Genomic DNA, 15,327 nt, shown 5'->3' on the forward strand with positions numbered 1-15,327 from the left:
GTTGTTATAACGCAGGTTTTTTTGTTGTGATTATTGTCGTATGTTTATAATCCCAGCAAGTTTCCTACCACAAAAACACCAGATACTTATTTTAAATACTTACTTACATAAATACAAACTAAAGCATCAATAAAATCACTGTTCAGAGTAAAATCAAATAAAATGTTATTTAACCTGCATTGATTACAACACAAATGTCATAAATAATTTCAATGTTAAACACAAATATTTAGAAGGTAAATGTTACAGTATTTGATTCATCACTGGTTGTTAAAGATTCTGTAAACTGATCTCTGGTCAGCTGAGCGACACAGAACAAAAGGACACAGTCCAGTGTGTGTGTGTGAGTTAGTGTGTGTGTGTTAGTGTGTGAGATGTGAGTGAGTCAACAGTCTCACTCTCTACTTGAAGACAACCTGCTACACTTGGATCTGATCGTATTGAAGGTAAAACACAACTTTTGTTTTAAATATACACAACATTGTCTTTAAATAATTCTTCTATTAATGAACATTTTCTTAATTTCTTTTTTGAGGAATTACAATTTGAAATTAAGTTTGTGTTTCTTTATGTTGTGTGTGGGTCTGATATTGTGTGTCTATAATGGTGTGTGTCTGTCTGATCTTGTATGTCTATCTGATGTTGTGTCTATTTGATTTTGTGTGCCAACCTGACGGTGTGTCTATTTGATGTGTGTCTCTGATATTGTGTGTCTATCTGATGTTGTGTGTGTTTGATGTTGTGTGTCTGTCTGATGATGTGTGTCGCTAATATTGTTTGTGTTTGATAATGTGTCTGTCTGATCGTGTGTGTCTATCTGATGGTGTGTTTCTATCTGATGTTGTGTGTCTGTCTGATGTTGTGTGTGTTTGATGTTGTGTGTCTGTCTGATGATGTGTGTCGCTAATATTGTTTGTGTTTGATAATGTGTCTGTCTGATCGTGTGTGTCTATCTGATGTTGTGTTTGTTTGATGTTGTGTGTCTGTCTGATGATGTGTGTCGCTAATATTGTTTGTGTTTGATAATGTGTCTGTCTGATCGTGTGTGTGTCGCTAATGGTGTGTTTCTATCTGATGTTGTGTGTCTGTCTGTTGTTGTGTGTGTTGGATGTTGTGAGTCTTTCTGATCATGTGTGCCTATCTGATGGTGTGTATTTTTCTGATATTGTATGTCTATCTGATGTTGTGTGTTTTTAAATTAAATTTTAATAAAACAGTAGTCGTACATATGAGTAAGCAAATGTAAAAAGATGTTGTTGTTTTTTTTTTTAAAGGAAAATATATGTTTATATACCTGTGTATATATATATATATAATATACATTTTACACACTAAAGAGTGTGGATCTCCTCAGGTGTTGATGGAGCGTCAGATGCTCATCAGGGCCAGAGAAGCCTTCATCAGCGGTCGCACGAGGTCACTGGAGTTCAGACGTCAGCAGCTGATGAACCTGCAGAAGATGATCAGTGAGAGAGAGACTGACATCGCCACAGCCCTGAAGCAAGACATCAACCGAGTGAGTGAACCAGCAACCTCTGATGATGCTGCATCTGATGGTGTGTTTGTCTCTGATGGTGTGTTTGTCTCTGATGGTGTGTGTGTGTCTCTGATGGTGTGTTTGTCTCTGATGGTGTGTTTGTCTCTCTTATGGTGTGTTTGTCTCTGATGGTGTGTGTGTCTCTGATGGCGTGTTTGTCTCTCTTATGGTGTGTTTGTCTCTGATGGTGTGTGTGTCTCTGATGGTGTGTTTGTCTCTCTGATGGTGTGTGTGTCTCTGATGGTGTGTTTGTCTCTCTTATGGTGTGTTTGTCTCTGATGGTGTGTGTGTCTCTGATGGTGTGTTTGTCTCTCTTATGGTGTGTTTGTCTCTTATGGTGTGTTTGTCTCTGATGGTGTGTTTGTCTCTGATGGTGTGTGTTTGTCTCTGATGGTGTGTTTGTCTCTGATGGTGTGTTTGTCTCTCTTATGGTGTGTTTGTCTCTGATGGTGTGTTTGTCTCTGATGGTGTGTGTGTCTCTAATGTTTTGTTTGTCTCTTATGGTGTGTTTGTCTCTTATGGTGTGTTTGTCTCTGATGGTGTGTTTGTCTCTGATGGTGTGTGTGTGTCTCTGATGGTGTGTTTGTCTCTGATGGTGTGTTTGTCTCTGATGGTGTGTTTGTCTCTCTTATGGTGTGTTTGTCTCTGATGGTGTGTTTGTCTCTGATGGTGTGTGTGTCTCTGATGGTGTGTGTTTGTCTCTCTTATGGTGTGTTTGTCTCTGATGGTGTGTTTGTCTCTCTTATGGTGTGTTTGTCTCTGATGCTGTGTGTGTGTCTCTGATGGTGTGTGTAAGTAAGTAAGTAAGTAATATTTATTTATATAGCGCTTTTCGAGACCAGGGTCACAAAGCGCTTAAACAATCAAAACAATACTCAAAAAAGTACATACTTTAAAGATCAAGATAATACTGTGTCTCTATGATGCTGTGTGTGTGTGTCTCTGATGGTGTTTTTGTCTCTGATGGTGTGTGTGTGTCTCTGATGGTGTTTTTGTCTCTGATGGTGTGTGTGTGTCTCTGATGGTGTTTTTGTCTCTGATGGTGTGTGTGTGTCTCTGATGGTGTGTTTGTCTCTGATGGTGTGTGTGTGTCTCTGATGGTGTGTTTGTCTCTGATGGTGTGTGTGTGTCTCTGATGGTGTGTTTGTCTCTGATGGTGTGTGTGTGTCTCTGATGGTGTGTTTGTCTCTGATGGTGTGTTTGTCTCTCTTATGGTGTGTTTGTCTCTGATGGTGTGTTTGTCTCTCTTATGGTGTATTTGTCTCTGATAGTGTGTTTGTCTCTCTTATGGTGTATTTGTCTCTGATGGTGTGTTTGTCTCTCTTATAGTGTGTTCGTGTCTCTGATGGTGTGTTTGTCTCTCTTATGATGTGTTTTTTTTCTGATGTTGTGTGTGTGTCTCTGATGGTGTGTGTGTGTCTCTGATGGTGTGTTTGTCTCTGATGGTGTGTGTGTGTGTGTCTCTGATGGTGTGTTTGTCTCTGATGGTGTGTGTGTCTCTGATGGTGTGTTTGTCTCTGATGGTGTGTTTGTCTCTGATGGTGTTTTTGTCTATATTATGGTGTGTTTGTCTCTATTATGCTGTGTTTGTCTCTGATGGTGTGTGTTTGTCTCTGATGGTGTTTGTGTCTCTATTATGGTGTGTTTGTCTCTGATGCTGCTGCATCTAATGGTGTGTGTGTCTCTGATGTTTTGTTTGTCTCTGATGATGTGTTTGTCTCTGATGGTGTGTTTGTCTCTGATGGTGTGTGTGTGTGTCTCTGATGGTGCTGCATCTGATGGTGTGTGTGTCTCTGATGTTGTGTTTGTCTCTGATGATGTGTTTGTCTCTCTGATGGTGTGTTTGTCTCTGATGCTGTGTGTGTGTCTCTCTTATGGTGTATTTGTCTCTGATGGTGTGTGTGTGTGTCTCTGATGGTGCTGCATCTGATGGTGTGTGTGTGTCTCTGATGGTGTGTTTGTCTCTCTGATGATGTGTTTGTCTCTGATGCTGTGTGTGTGTCTCTCTTATGGTGTATTTGTCTCTGATGGTGTGTGTGTGTGTCTCTGATGGTGCTGCGTCTGGTGGTGTGTGTGTCTCTGATGTTGTGTTTGTCTCTGATGATGTGTTTGTCTCTGATGCTGTGTTTGTCTCTGATGTTGTGTTTGTTTCTGGTTCTGTGTCTCTGATGCTGTGTTTGTCTGTTGTTTTGTGTCACTGATGTTGTATTTCTCTGATGTTGTGTGACACTGATGTTGTGTGTCACTGATATTGTGTTTCTCTGATGTTGTGTGTCACTGATGTTGTGTTTCTGATGTTGTGTCACATACAGCTAGTAGTGTGTCTAATGTGGTGTGTGTCTAATGTTGTGTGTGTCTGATGTCGTGTGTCTGATGTTGTGTATTTGATGTTGTGTCACAGAGCCAGTACGACACTCCTCTGCTGGAGCTCATCAGTATCGAGAATGAGATCAAGTTTGCTCTGGACAAGCTGGACAAGTGGACGTCGCCTCAGCCGGTGGAGAAGAACCTTCTGACCGTGTCGGACGAGGTCTACGTCCAGCCGGAGCCTCTGGGTCTGGTTCTGATCATCGGAGCCTGGAACTACCCGTGGGCCGTCACTCTGCTCCCGCTGGTCGGTGCCATCGCTGCAGGTAGAACCAGCTGTCAATCAAAGTAGATGTTTCACCAGTTATGTTGAAGAGTCACATGATCAGTGGAAACAAACTTTCATTTTATTTACTTTAAAGAAGTTTATCTTTTCAAACAAAAACAAACTACATTTATATATTTGACACTATTTAAGAAATTAAATCAACTTAAAATCACATCAATGAAACTATAACATTGTGTGTCTCTGATGTTGTGAGTCTTTTTGATGTTGTGTGCCTATCAGATGGTGTGTGTCTATATGATGGTGTGTGTCTATCTTATGTTGTGTGTCTATCTTATTTTGCGTGTCTATATGATATTGTGTGTCTATCAGATGGTGTGTGTCTATATGATGGTGTGTTTCTATCTTATGTTGTGTGTCTATCTTATGTTGCGTGTCTATCAGATGGTGTGTGTCTATATGATATTGTGTGTCTATCAGATGGTGTGTGTCTATATGATGGTGTGTTTCTATCTTATGTTGTGTGTCTTTCTTATGTTGTGTGTCTATATGATATTGTGTGTCTATCTTATGTTGCGTGTCTATCAGATGGTGTGTGTCTATATGATGGTGTGTGTCTATCTTATGGTGTGTGTCTATATGATGGTGTGTTTCTATCTTATGTTGTGTGTCTATCTTATGTTGCGTGTCTATCAGATGGTGTGTGACTATATGATATTGTGTGTCTATCTTATGTTGTGTGTCTATCAGATGGTGTGTGTCTATATGATATTGTGTGTCTATCTTATGTTGTCTGTTTATAATGTTGTGTGTCTATCGTATGTTGCGTGTCTATCAGATGGTGTGTGTCTATATGATATTGTGTGTCTATCTTATGTTGTGTGTCTATCTTATGTTGCGTGTCTATCAGATGGTGTGTGTCTATATGATATTGTGTGTCTATCTTATGTTGTCTGTTTATAATGTTGTGTGTCTATCTTATGTTGTGTGTCTATCTTATGTTGCGTGTCTATCAGATGGTGTGTGTCTATATGATATTGTGTGTCTATCTTATGTTGTCTGTTTATAATGTTGTGTGTCTATCTTATGTTGCGTGTCTATCAGATGGTGTGTGTCTATATGATATTGTGTTTCTATCTTATGTTGTGTGTTTATAATGTTGTGTGTCTATCTTATGTTGTGTGTCTATCTTATGTTGCGTGTCTATCAGATGGTGTGTGTCTATATTATATTGTCTGTCTTGTATGTCTCTGATGTTGTGTGTCTCTGATGTTGTGTGTCTATCTAATGTTCCCTGTCTATCTTATGGTGAGTGTCTATCTAATGTTGTGTGTCTCTGATGTTGTGTGTCCATCTTATGTTCCCTGTCTATCTTATGGTGAGTGTCTATCTAATGTTGTGTGTCTCTGATGTTGTCCTACCTTATGGTATGTTTCTCTGATATTGTGTGCCTCTGATTATGTGTTTGTTCCTGATGTTGTGTGTCTCTGATGATGTGTTTGTCCCTGATGGTGTGAGTCTCTGATGTTGTGTGTCTATCTTACGTTGCATGTCTCTCTTATTTTGTGTTTCTATGTAATGGTGTGTGTCTATATGATGTTGTGTGTCTTCGATGTTGTGTCTATCTAATGTCGTGTGAGGATGTAATAGTGTGTGTCTATCAAATGGAATGTGTATATAGGATGTTGTGTCTATCTGATGTTGTGTGTCTATCTAATGTGTGGTTTGATGTAGTGTCTCTCTGATATAGTGTGTCTATATGATGTTGTGTCTATCTGACGTTGTGTGTCTGTATATACGTGTAAAATGTATTTTTTTTAATTCAATGTATCTTATAAATCTTAAAGATACATTAGAATCAAATTCAGTTGTTTAAACATGAGAGTGAAGAGTTGAGAAAGTCGCTCTGATGTCATGGATCCTCCCACGTCAACATTCTCTGCTCCCACGTCTGTCCATCACTCAGTGACATCATCGTCTCACACACACTCACACACACTCACTCACACACACACTCTCTTGTGTCGCCGCAGGAAACGCCGCCGTGGTGAAACCGTCCGAGCTGAGCGAGTACTCGTCCCTCCTGCTGCGAGCGCTGATGTCTCGCTATCTGGACACGGTCAGAACCAGAACATCTGCCAGTGAAGCTCGTGTGATGATGTGACCTCATAACTCGGAACATATTGTGGATTTATTATTTATTTATATATATATATATATATATATATATATATATATATATATTAGAATTAAATAATTTCTAAATTGAATGGTTGAATTTTTTTAACCGAATGATCGATTAAACTAATTTGAACACAGAAAGGCCACAGTCACATGATCATCTACAAGGCACATGATTGGCCGAAACTTTGATCTAGTAGTTCAGTCTCTTTTGATATTTCATATTGAATTTAAAAGGCTACGAATCAAAAATTATTCAATTTAGAAAATGTATTTATAAATGATTGGGATTAGAATATCAAAGTCTATGTGTAAATATATATGTATATGTATATATATATATATATATATATATTTTAAATTTATTTATTAAAATGTTGGTATAATAGTGACAGCAGACAAAACCAAAAGAGCACAGAGCTACTTGATCCAACTTTAATTTCAAAGGCTACAAACAAAATAATATTTTCCTTTTGAAAATGTATTTTTAATTATTGTTATTAGAATATCAAACTCCATGTTTAAAAAAATACTATACTTTAAATCAATTATAAATAAAATTAAAAAATCAATATTAATAAATAAATAAAAATGTTAAATTAAAATTATTAAAGAAAATTTCATTCAAACATTTTAATGGAAAAGTTTGTTTCAGTTATTAAAAATAATTAAATGCCTAAAAAAAACACTATATTTCAATCAATAAAAATCGTAATAACATTTTTATAATATTAAATTCAACCTTTAAATACTCTGGTACTGTGTTAAAAACTTTAGAGTTTGTGTTTCACTAGTTAACAGGTTTATTTTTGGACTGAAACAAGCGTCTTGACGTGTCAAGAGTCACAGAGAGAAACTACCATATTTTTTCAAAATAAAACACCTTTCATTCAGTATTAATCGATCAAATTCAATGATTCTTTTTCTTTCTGTGCGTCTCTCACGGATCAGTACCTGGTGTACTCTGGTTAACATGCTTTTTTTATAGTTGTGTATAATGTAATGTTGTGTTTTTTTGTTGTTGTCTAGAAAGTACTCATCACACAGGCTGCATCATCTGACATTTTGATGTAGTTTTATATTTACTATGAATGAATGGATTGTTAACCAACAGTATTCCTCGTGTCTGCAGGATCTGTACCCGGTGGTGACGGGCGGCGCGACTGTCACTCAGGAGCTGCTCAGGTACAGATTCGACCACATCTTCTTCACAGGAAGCAGCTCCGTGGGTCGCGTGGTGATGGAGGCCGCGGCCCGACACCTGACCCCCGTGACCCTGGAGCTGGGGGGGAAGAGCCCCTGCTACATCGACAAGAACTGTGACCTCAAGGTCGCCTGCAGGTGAAAGCTTAGAAAAATACTTTTGTAAACATAATGAGAGAACGTTCAGGTATTCTTCCTCGAGTTGACCTTTGACCTTCACTGAGAGTCACTTGATCATTTTCATCCCATTTTGTTGAGCAGTTTGTGAGTCTATTAGAAGATTAGGGAAACACAATCAGGAACACACACAGACACAAACGGAGACACAAGCACACATAGTAAGACACACACAGAATCACACTCGCACGACGAAAGACATACACACACACACACACACACACACACACACACACACACACACCCCCACACACACACACACACAGAAAGACACAAACAAACACGCACACACACACAGAAAGACACAAATAAACAGAGAAAGACACACAGGCACATACTCGCACACAAAGGAAGACACACACACACAGCACAGAAAGACGTACTTGGACACAGAAAGATGGACACACACACACACAAATAAAGTCACGCACATATACACAGAAGACGCAGACACAAAAAGACACACACAGAACGACACACACAAACAAATAAAGGCACACACATACACGGAAAGAAACAAGATAGACTGAAAGACACACAAACACACATAGAAACACACACACACATAGAAACACACACACACACGTAGAACGACACACACAGAAAGACAAACCTGCACAGAAAGACACACATGCACAGATACAAACACAGAGAGAAACGTACATTATACAAAAAGACATACACACATAAAGACACACACACATAGAACAACACACACATGCACAGACATACACACAAATAAAGGCACACACATTACACAGAAAAAAACACACACACAGAAATAAAGGCACACAGAGAAAGACACACAGACACAAAAACACACACAGAGGAAGACACACACAGAAATAAAGGCACACAGAGAAAGACACACAGACACAAAAACACACACAGAGGAAGACACACACAGAAATAAAGGCACACAGAGAAAGACACACAGACACAAAAACACACACAGAGGAAGACACACACAGAAATAAAGGCACACAGAGAAAGACACACAGACACAAAAACACACACAGAGGAAGACACACACAGAAATAAAGGCACACAGAGAAAGACACACAGACACAAAAACACACACAGAGGAAGACACACACAGAAATAAAGGCACACAGAGAAAGACACACAGACACAAAAACACACAGAGGAAGACACACACAGAAATAAAGGCACACAGAGAAAGACACACAGACACAAAAACACACACAGAGGAAGACACACACAGAAATAAAGGCACACAGAGAAAGACACACAGACACAAAAACACACACAGAGGAAGACACACACAGAAATAAAGGCACACCTAGAAAGACACACAGACACAAAAACACACACAGAGGAAGACACACACAGAAATAAAGGCACACAGAGAAAGACACACAGAGGAAGACACACACAGAAATAAAGGCACACAGAGAAAGACACACAGACACAAAAACACACAGAGGAAGACACACACGGAAATAAAGGCACACAGAGAAAGACACACAGACACAAAAACACACACAGAGGAAGACACACACAGAAATAAAGGCACACAGAGAAAGACACACAGACACAAAAACACACACAGAGGAAGACACACACAGAAATAAAGGCACACAGAGAAAGACACACAGACACAAAAACACACACAGAGGAAGACACACACAGAAATAAAGGCACACAGAGAAAGACACACAGACACAAAAACACACACAGAGGAAGACACACCTAGAAATAAAGGCACACCTAGAAAGACACACAGACACAAAAACACACACAGGGGAAGACACACACAGAAATAAAGGCACACAGAGAAAGACACACAGACACAAAAACACACACAGAGGAAGACACACACAGAAATAAAGGCACACAGAGAAAGACACACAGACACAAAAACACACACAGAGGAAGACACACACAGAAATAAAGGCACACAGAGAAAGACACACAGACACAAAAACACACACAGAGGAAGACACACACAGAAATAAAGGCACACAGAGAAAGACACACAGACACAAAAACACACACAGAGGAAGACACACACAGAAATAAAGGCACACAGAGAAAGACACACAGACACAAAAACACACACAGAGGAAGACACACACAGAAATAAAGGCACACAGAGAAAGACACACAGACACAAAAACACACAGAGGAAGACACACACAGAAATAAAGGCACACAGAGAAAGACACACAGACACAAAAACACACACAGAGGAAGACACACACAGAAATAAAGGCACACAGAGAAAGACACACAGACACAAAAACACACACAGAGGAAGACACACACAGAAATAAAGGCACACAGAGAAAGACACACAGACACAAAAACACACACAGAGGAAGACACACAGAGAAATAAAGGCACACAGAGAAAGACACACAGACACAAAAACACACACAGAGGAAGACACACACAGAAATAAAGGCACACCTAGAAAGACACACAGACACAAAAACACACACAGAGGAAGACACACACAGAAATAAAGGCACACAGAGAAAGACACACAGACGCAAAAACACACACAGAGGAAGACACACACAGAAATAAAGGCACACAGAGAAAGACACACAGACACAAAAACACACAGAGGAAGACACACACAGAAATAAAGGCACACAGAGAAAGACACACAGACACAAAAACACACACAGAGGAAGACACACACAGAAATAAAGGCACACAGAGAAAGACACACAGACAAAAAAACACACACAGAGGAAGACACACACAGAAATAAAGGCACACAGAGAAAGACACACAGACACAAAAACACACACAGAGGAAGACACACACAGAAATAAAGGCACACAGAGAAAGACACACAGACACAAAAACACACACAGAGGAAGACACACACAGAAATAAAGGCACACCTAGAAAGACACACATACACAAAAACACACACAGAGGAAGACACACACAGAAATAAAGGCACACAGAGAAAGACACACAGACACAAAAACACACACAGAGGAAGACACACACAGAAATAAAGGCACACAGAGAAAGACACACAGACACAAAAACACACACAGAGGAAGACACATACAGAAATAAAGGCACACAGAGAAAGACACACAGACACAAAAACACACACAGAGGAAGACACACACAGAAATAAAGGCACACAGAGAAAGACACACAGACACAAAAACACACACAGAGGAAGACACACACAGAAATAAAGGCACACAGAGAAAGACACACAGACACAAAAACACACACAGAGGAAGACACACACAGAAATAAAGGCACACAGAGAAAGCCACACAGACACAAAAACACACAGAGGAAGACACACACAGAAATAAAGGCACACAGAGAAAGACACACAGACACAAAAACACACACAGAGGAAGACACACACAGAAATAAAGGCACACAGAGAAAGACACACAGACACAAAAACACACACAGAGAAAGACACACACAGAAATAAAGGCACACAGAGAAAGACACACAGACACAAAAACACACACAGAGGAAGACACACAGAGAAATAAAGGCACACAGAGAAAGACACACAGACACAAAAACACACACAGAGGAAGACACACAGAGAAATAAAGGCACACCTAGAAAGACACACAGACACAAAAACACACACAGAGGAAGACACACACAGAAATAAAGGCACACCTAGAAAGACACACAGACACAAAAACACACACAGAGGAAGACACACACAGAAATAAAGGCACACAGAGAAAGACACACAGACACAAAAACACACACAGAGGAAGACACACACAGAAATAAAGGCACACAGAGAAAGACACACAGACACAAAAACACACACAGAGGAAGACACACACAGAAATAAAGGCACACAGAGAAAGACACACAGACACAAAAACACACACAGAGGAAGACACACACAGAAATAAAGGCACACAGAGAAAGACACACAGACACAAAAACACACACAGAAATAAAGGCACACCTAGAAAGACACACAGACACAAAAACACACACAGAGGAAGACACACACAGAAATAAAGGCATACCTAGAAAGACACACAGACACAAAAACACACACAGAGGAAGACACACACAGAAATAAAGGCACACAGAGAAAGACACACAGACACAAAAACACACACACAGAAAGACACACCAGAAATCAAGACACACAGACACAAAAAGACACAAACAGAGAAAAACACGCAAAGAAAGACACAAACATAAACACTCTCGGAGACAAGCGCACACAGAAAGACACACACACACACAGCTAGTGATTGACAGGTGTGTGTCTGCAGGAGGATCACGTGGGGGAAGTTCATCAACTGCGGTCAGACCTGCATCGCTCCAGACTACATCCTGTGTGAGCCCAGCGTCCAGGGTCGTGTGGTGGAGCACATCCGTCAAACCCTGCAGGTCCTGAACCACCTTCTTCATAAACATCCATGTTCAAACCTTGACTGGGATGTTTTCTCCGACCCTCAGGAGTTCTACGGGGCCGACCCCAAACTGTCCCCGGACTACGGCCGCATCATCAACCGGCACCACTTCAACAGGATCATGAGCCTGATGGAGGGCTACGTTCCCGTGGTGGGGGGTCAGAGCGACGCCTCGCAGTGCTACATCGGTGGGTCGACCTCCGCACCCCGAGGTCACGAGACTGCCGTGCTGACCCCCCCCCCTCCCCCCTCTCCCGCCGCTTTGATTGACAGCTCCCTCGGTGTTGAAGGACGTGCCGCCTCAGTCCCGGCTCATGCAGGAGGAGATCTTCGGGCCTCTGCTGCCCATCGTCACCGTCAGCGACATGGACGACGCCATCAGCTTCATCAACGAGAGAGAGAAACCTCTGGCGCTTTACATCTTCTGCTCCGACCTGATGGTGAGAACGTTCTGCTGCTTCACTCTCTCAGGAGTAAAACTGAAGTGATGATGAAGTACTTCAGCGCCAGAAGAAACTTATTATTGAAATATTGTTTTTTTTAAGCATTTAATATCAAATTATTGAATTAAATAATATCTATATTACCTTAAGTTTTGGGGGTTTTTTTTCAAAATGTTGTTTTTTAAGCATTTTAATTTAAAATTATTGAATTCAATAATTTTATAAATATATATAGATATTTATTTTTTTCTAAAATGTTATTTTTAAGCCTTTTAAATTAAAGATGTTGTATTAAATAGTTTCTATATATTGAATAGTTGAATTAAATCATTTCTATTTGATATCTTTTTTATATTGAAAAGTTGATTTTTAAGGGTTTCATTTAAAATGATTGAATTATATCATTTTTATATTGAAAATTGTTTTGTTGTTTTTTTCAAAATGTTGTTTTTTTAAGCATTTAATATAAAATTATTGAATTAAATCATTTCTATATTGAGAAGTTGATATTATTTGTATTATTATTATTATTGAATTAAAAAATTCGAAGAAAAAAAATATACACATAAAGTTTGATATTCTAAATAACTAATTCAAAAAACAAAATGATTAAAATCAATATTTATTAATTTGTAGTCTTTTAAATTCAATATTTAAAGGTTGGTATAAAAGTGACAGCAGACAGAACCAAACGAGCACCGAGCTACTTGATCCAACTTTAAAAAAAAAAAAAAACGATCAATTTCAAAGGCTACGAACAAAATGATATTGACTTAAGAAAATATCTTTTTTTATTATTGGAATTAGAATATCTATACGTAAAATTTTGAATTTTCGAATTCTATAATTAAAAAAAATACATCCTTTATAAATTATAAAAGAAAATGAACTAGAAAATGAAAAAAACAACAACTAAAAACTAAACAACAACAACAGTTAAACAAGTTAAATTCAACCATAACATATTTTGATGTCACTGATATACTTCCATACAAAACATCTTTAATTGTTGTTCATTAACGTGTGTCTGATCTAAACACGTTCATACGTCACATGTCATCAGGCCACCAAGAAGATGATCGAAGAGACCTCTAGTGGTGGAGTGACGGTGAATGACGTCATGATGCACTACACGCTCTGCTCGCTACCGTTTGGGGGCGTCGGTGAGTAACATGTGGCTGTCAACACAAACAAATACGTAACAATTATCTCTTTAGTTTATGTTCATTATACATCGTAACATTTAGTTTTTTAACTATGGTAAAATTGTGTAAGAGTATATTAAAATACAATTAATTATTTGTTGTTATTTTGACAATTATTTAGTTTCAATTTAAGCATTTATTTCATTAACTTTCAGATAATAAAATAAATTGTATATTTCAAATTAAAATACTTTTTTAAAGGTAAACTTAAACCAAGTTATTAAATATATATATATATATTTAATAACTTGTATATATATATATTTAACATGGTTGAATAATGTACATTTTAAAATAAAATGTATTTAATACAGTAATTGTGTTTAATGTAGAATAATATTTAATCACATTTGGTATTTTTATTTTATTTTAATTACTTTCATTTTTAGAATGTATCATCTTTTATCAATTGCTGCTCAAGATAATATATATCTGACATAACTATAAATAGATTTATACATGCATAACTAAATGATTAAATGTTTGAATAAATATTTTAATGTTTAAATAAAGAAAGAAATTACTTCTATTTTTGTCAATGAACAGTGCTATTTCTGTGTATATATACATGTATTTGTTGATACATTTGAACTTGTATTACAAACAATTTCTGTTTATATTCTTTGATTTATTTTTAATTTTTTTTATATTTATTAACAATGTTCTATCTATTTATAATGATGTCATTTATGTCTAAATAATGACATATATATATATATATATATATATATATATAAAAATCAAAATAAATAATAATGCATAAGTTATGCAACCGACCTTTCACAACCAAAATGATTTAACTTTGCATCACATTTTAAAGCTCAAATAAATATGACTTTTATATCAAAAGTTAATTAAAAACATGACAATATATAATCAATAATACTCAAAGTATAAAAGGTAGATGATAAGATGTTTAAACTTTGTCCAGAATGCCTTGAAAAAAGAAAGAATTTCTTCTTCCAACATCTTTCCTTCCTTCCGTTTCTTTCCGTCGACCCTGTGCGGCTCAGGTCAGAGTGGAATGGGTCGGTACCACGGCAAGCACACCTTCGACCAGCTCAGCCACCACAGGGCGTGTCTGATCCGCTCGCTGGGCATGGAGCGGGTCAACCGGTCCCGGTACCCGCCTCAGGACCGGAGACGGGCCCGCCGGGTCCAGATGGCGCTGAGGTCCCCCATGATCGACATGTCCAAGAAGACGTACGTGTGGGCCGTGTTCATGACCGTGGTCACCGTGGGCCTGCTCATCACCCTGACCGTCATCCTCCTCATCGCCGCCGGACTCAACTGCACCTGCTGGTACTGGAGGGGCTTCTACAACTGAGGGGCCGACCCTGACCTTTTATTTAAATCATGTGAAGACAAACAACGACACATATTTTTTATTGTTTTATACGAGTCTGAACCGTGTTTCCTTCTTATTTAAAATAATCTATTGTCAAGGAAAATCTTTCTAACATTGTTTTGTAACGATTTTATCTGTCACTAGATGGCGCCACCACGCCGTTTTTGAAAGTGGATTCAGATTAAATAAATATATTTAAAGCTGATTTTTAAATGTTTTCTATTCGGGACA

The 15,327-nt window shown here is 38.4% G+C and overlaps 1 protein-coding gene across 4 annotated transcripts; it reads left to right on the forward strand.

The window, feature by feature from the left end:
* Nucleotides 1-399: 399 nt before the first annotated feature.
* Nucleotides 400-15,327, forward strand: LOC148075082 (aldehyde dehydrogenase, dimeric NADP-preferring-like). 4 transcript variants are annotated; one of them, XM_087796220.1, is made up of 10 exons: nucleotides 400-446; nucleotides 1,355-1,516; nucleotides 3,939-4,170; nucleotides 6,164-6,249; nucleotides 7,444-7,652; nucleotides 11,960-12,077; nucleotides 12,147-12,288; nucleotides 12,374-12,540; nucleotides 13,607-13,706; nucleotides 14,762-15,325. In XM_087796220.1, exons 2-10 carry the CDS (start codon nucleotides 1,361-1,363, stop codon nucleotides 15,073-15,075), a joined length of 1,524 nt encoding a protein of 507 aa, XP_087652346.1. In that variant the 5' UTR covers nucleotides 400-446; nucleotides 1,355-1,360; the 3' UTR covers nucleotides 15,076-15,325. The 4 variants fall into 4 exon arrangements, with proteins under 4 accessions (XP_087652346.1, XP_087652347.1, XP_087652344.1 ...); XM_087796221.1 differs by having other exon boundaries at nucleotides 431-446; nucleotides 1,338-1,516; XM_087796219.1 differs by lacking the exon at nucleotides 400-446 and having other exon boundaries at nucleotides 1,271-1,516.

Source organism: Callionymus lyra, chromosome 7, assembly GCF_982586985.1.
Source record: "Callionymus lyra chromosome 7, fCalLyr1.hap1.1, whole genome shotgun sequence".
Taxonomy (NCBI): Eukaryota; Metazoa; Chordata; class Actinopteri; order Syngnathiformes; family Callionymidae; genus Callionymus; species Callionymus lyra.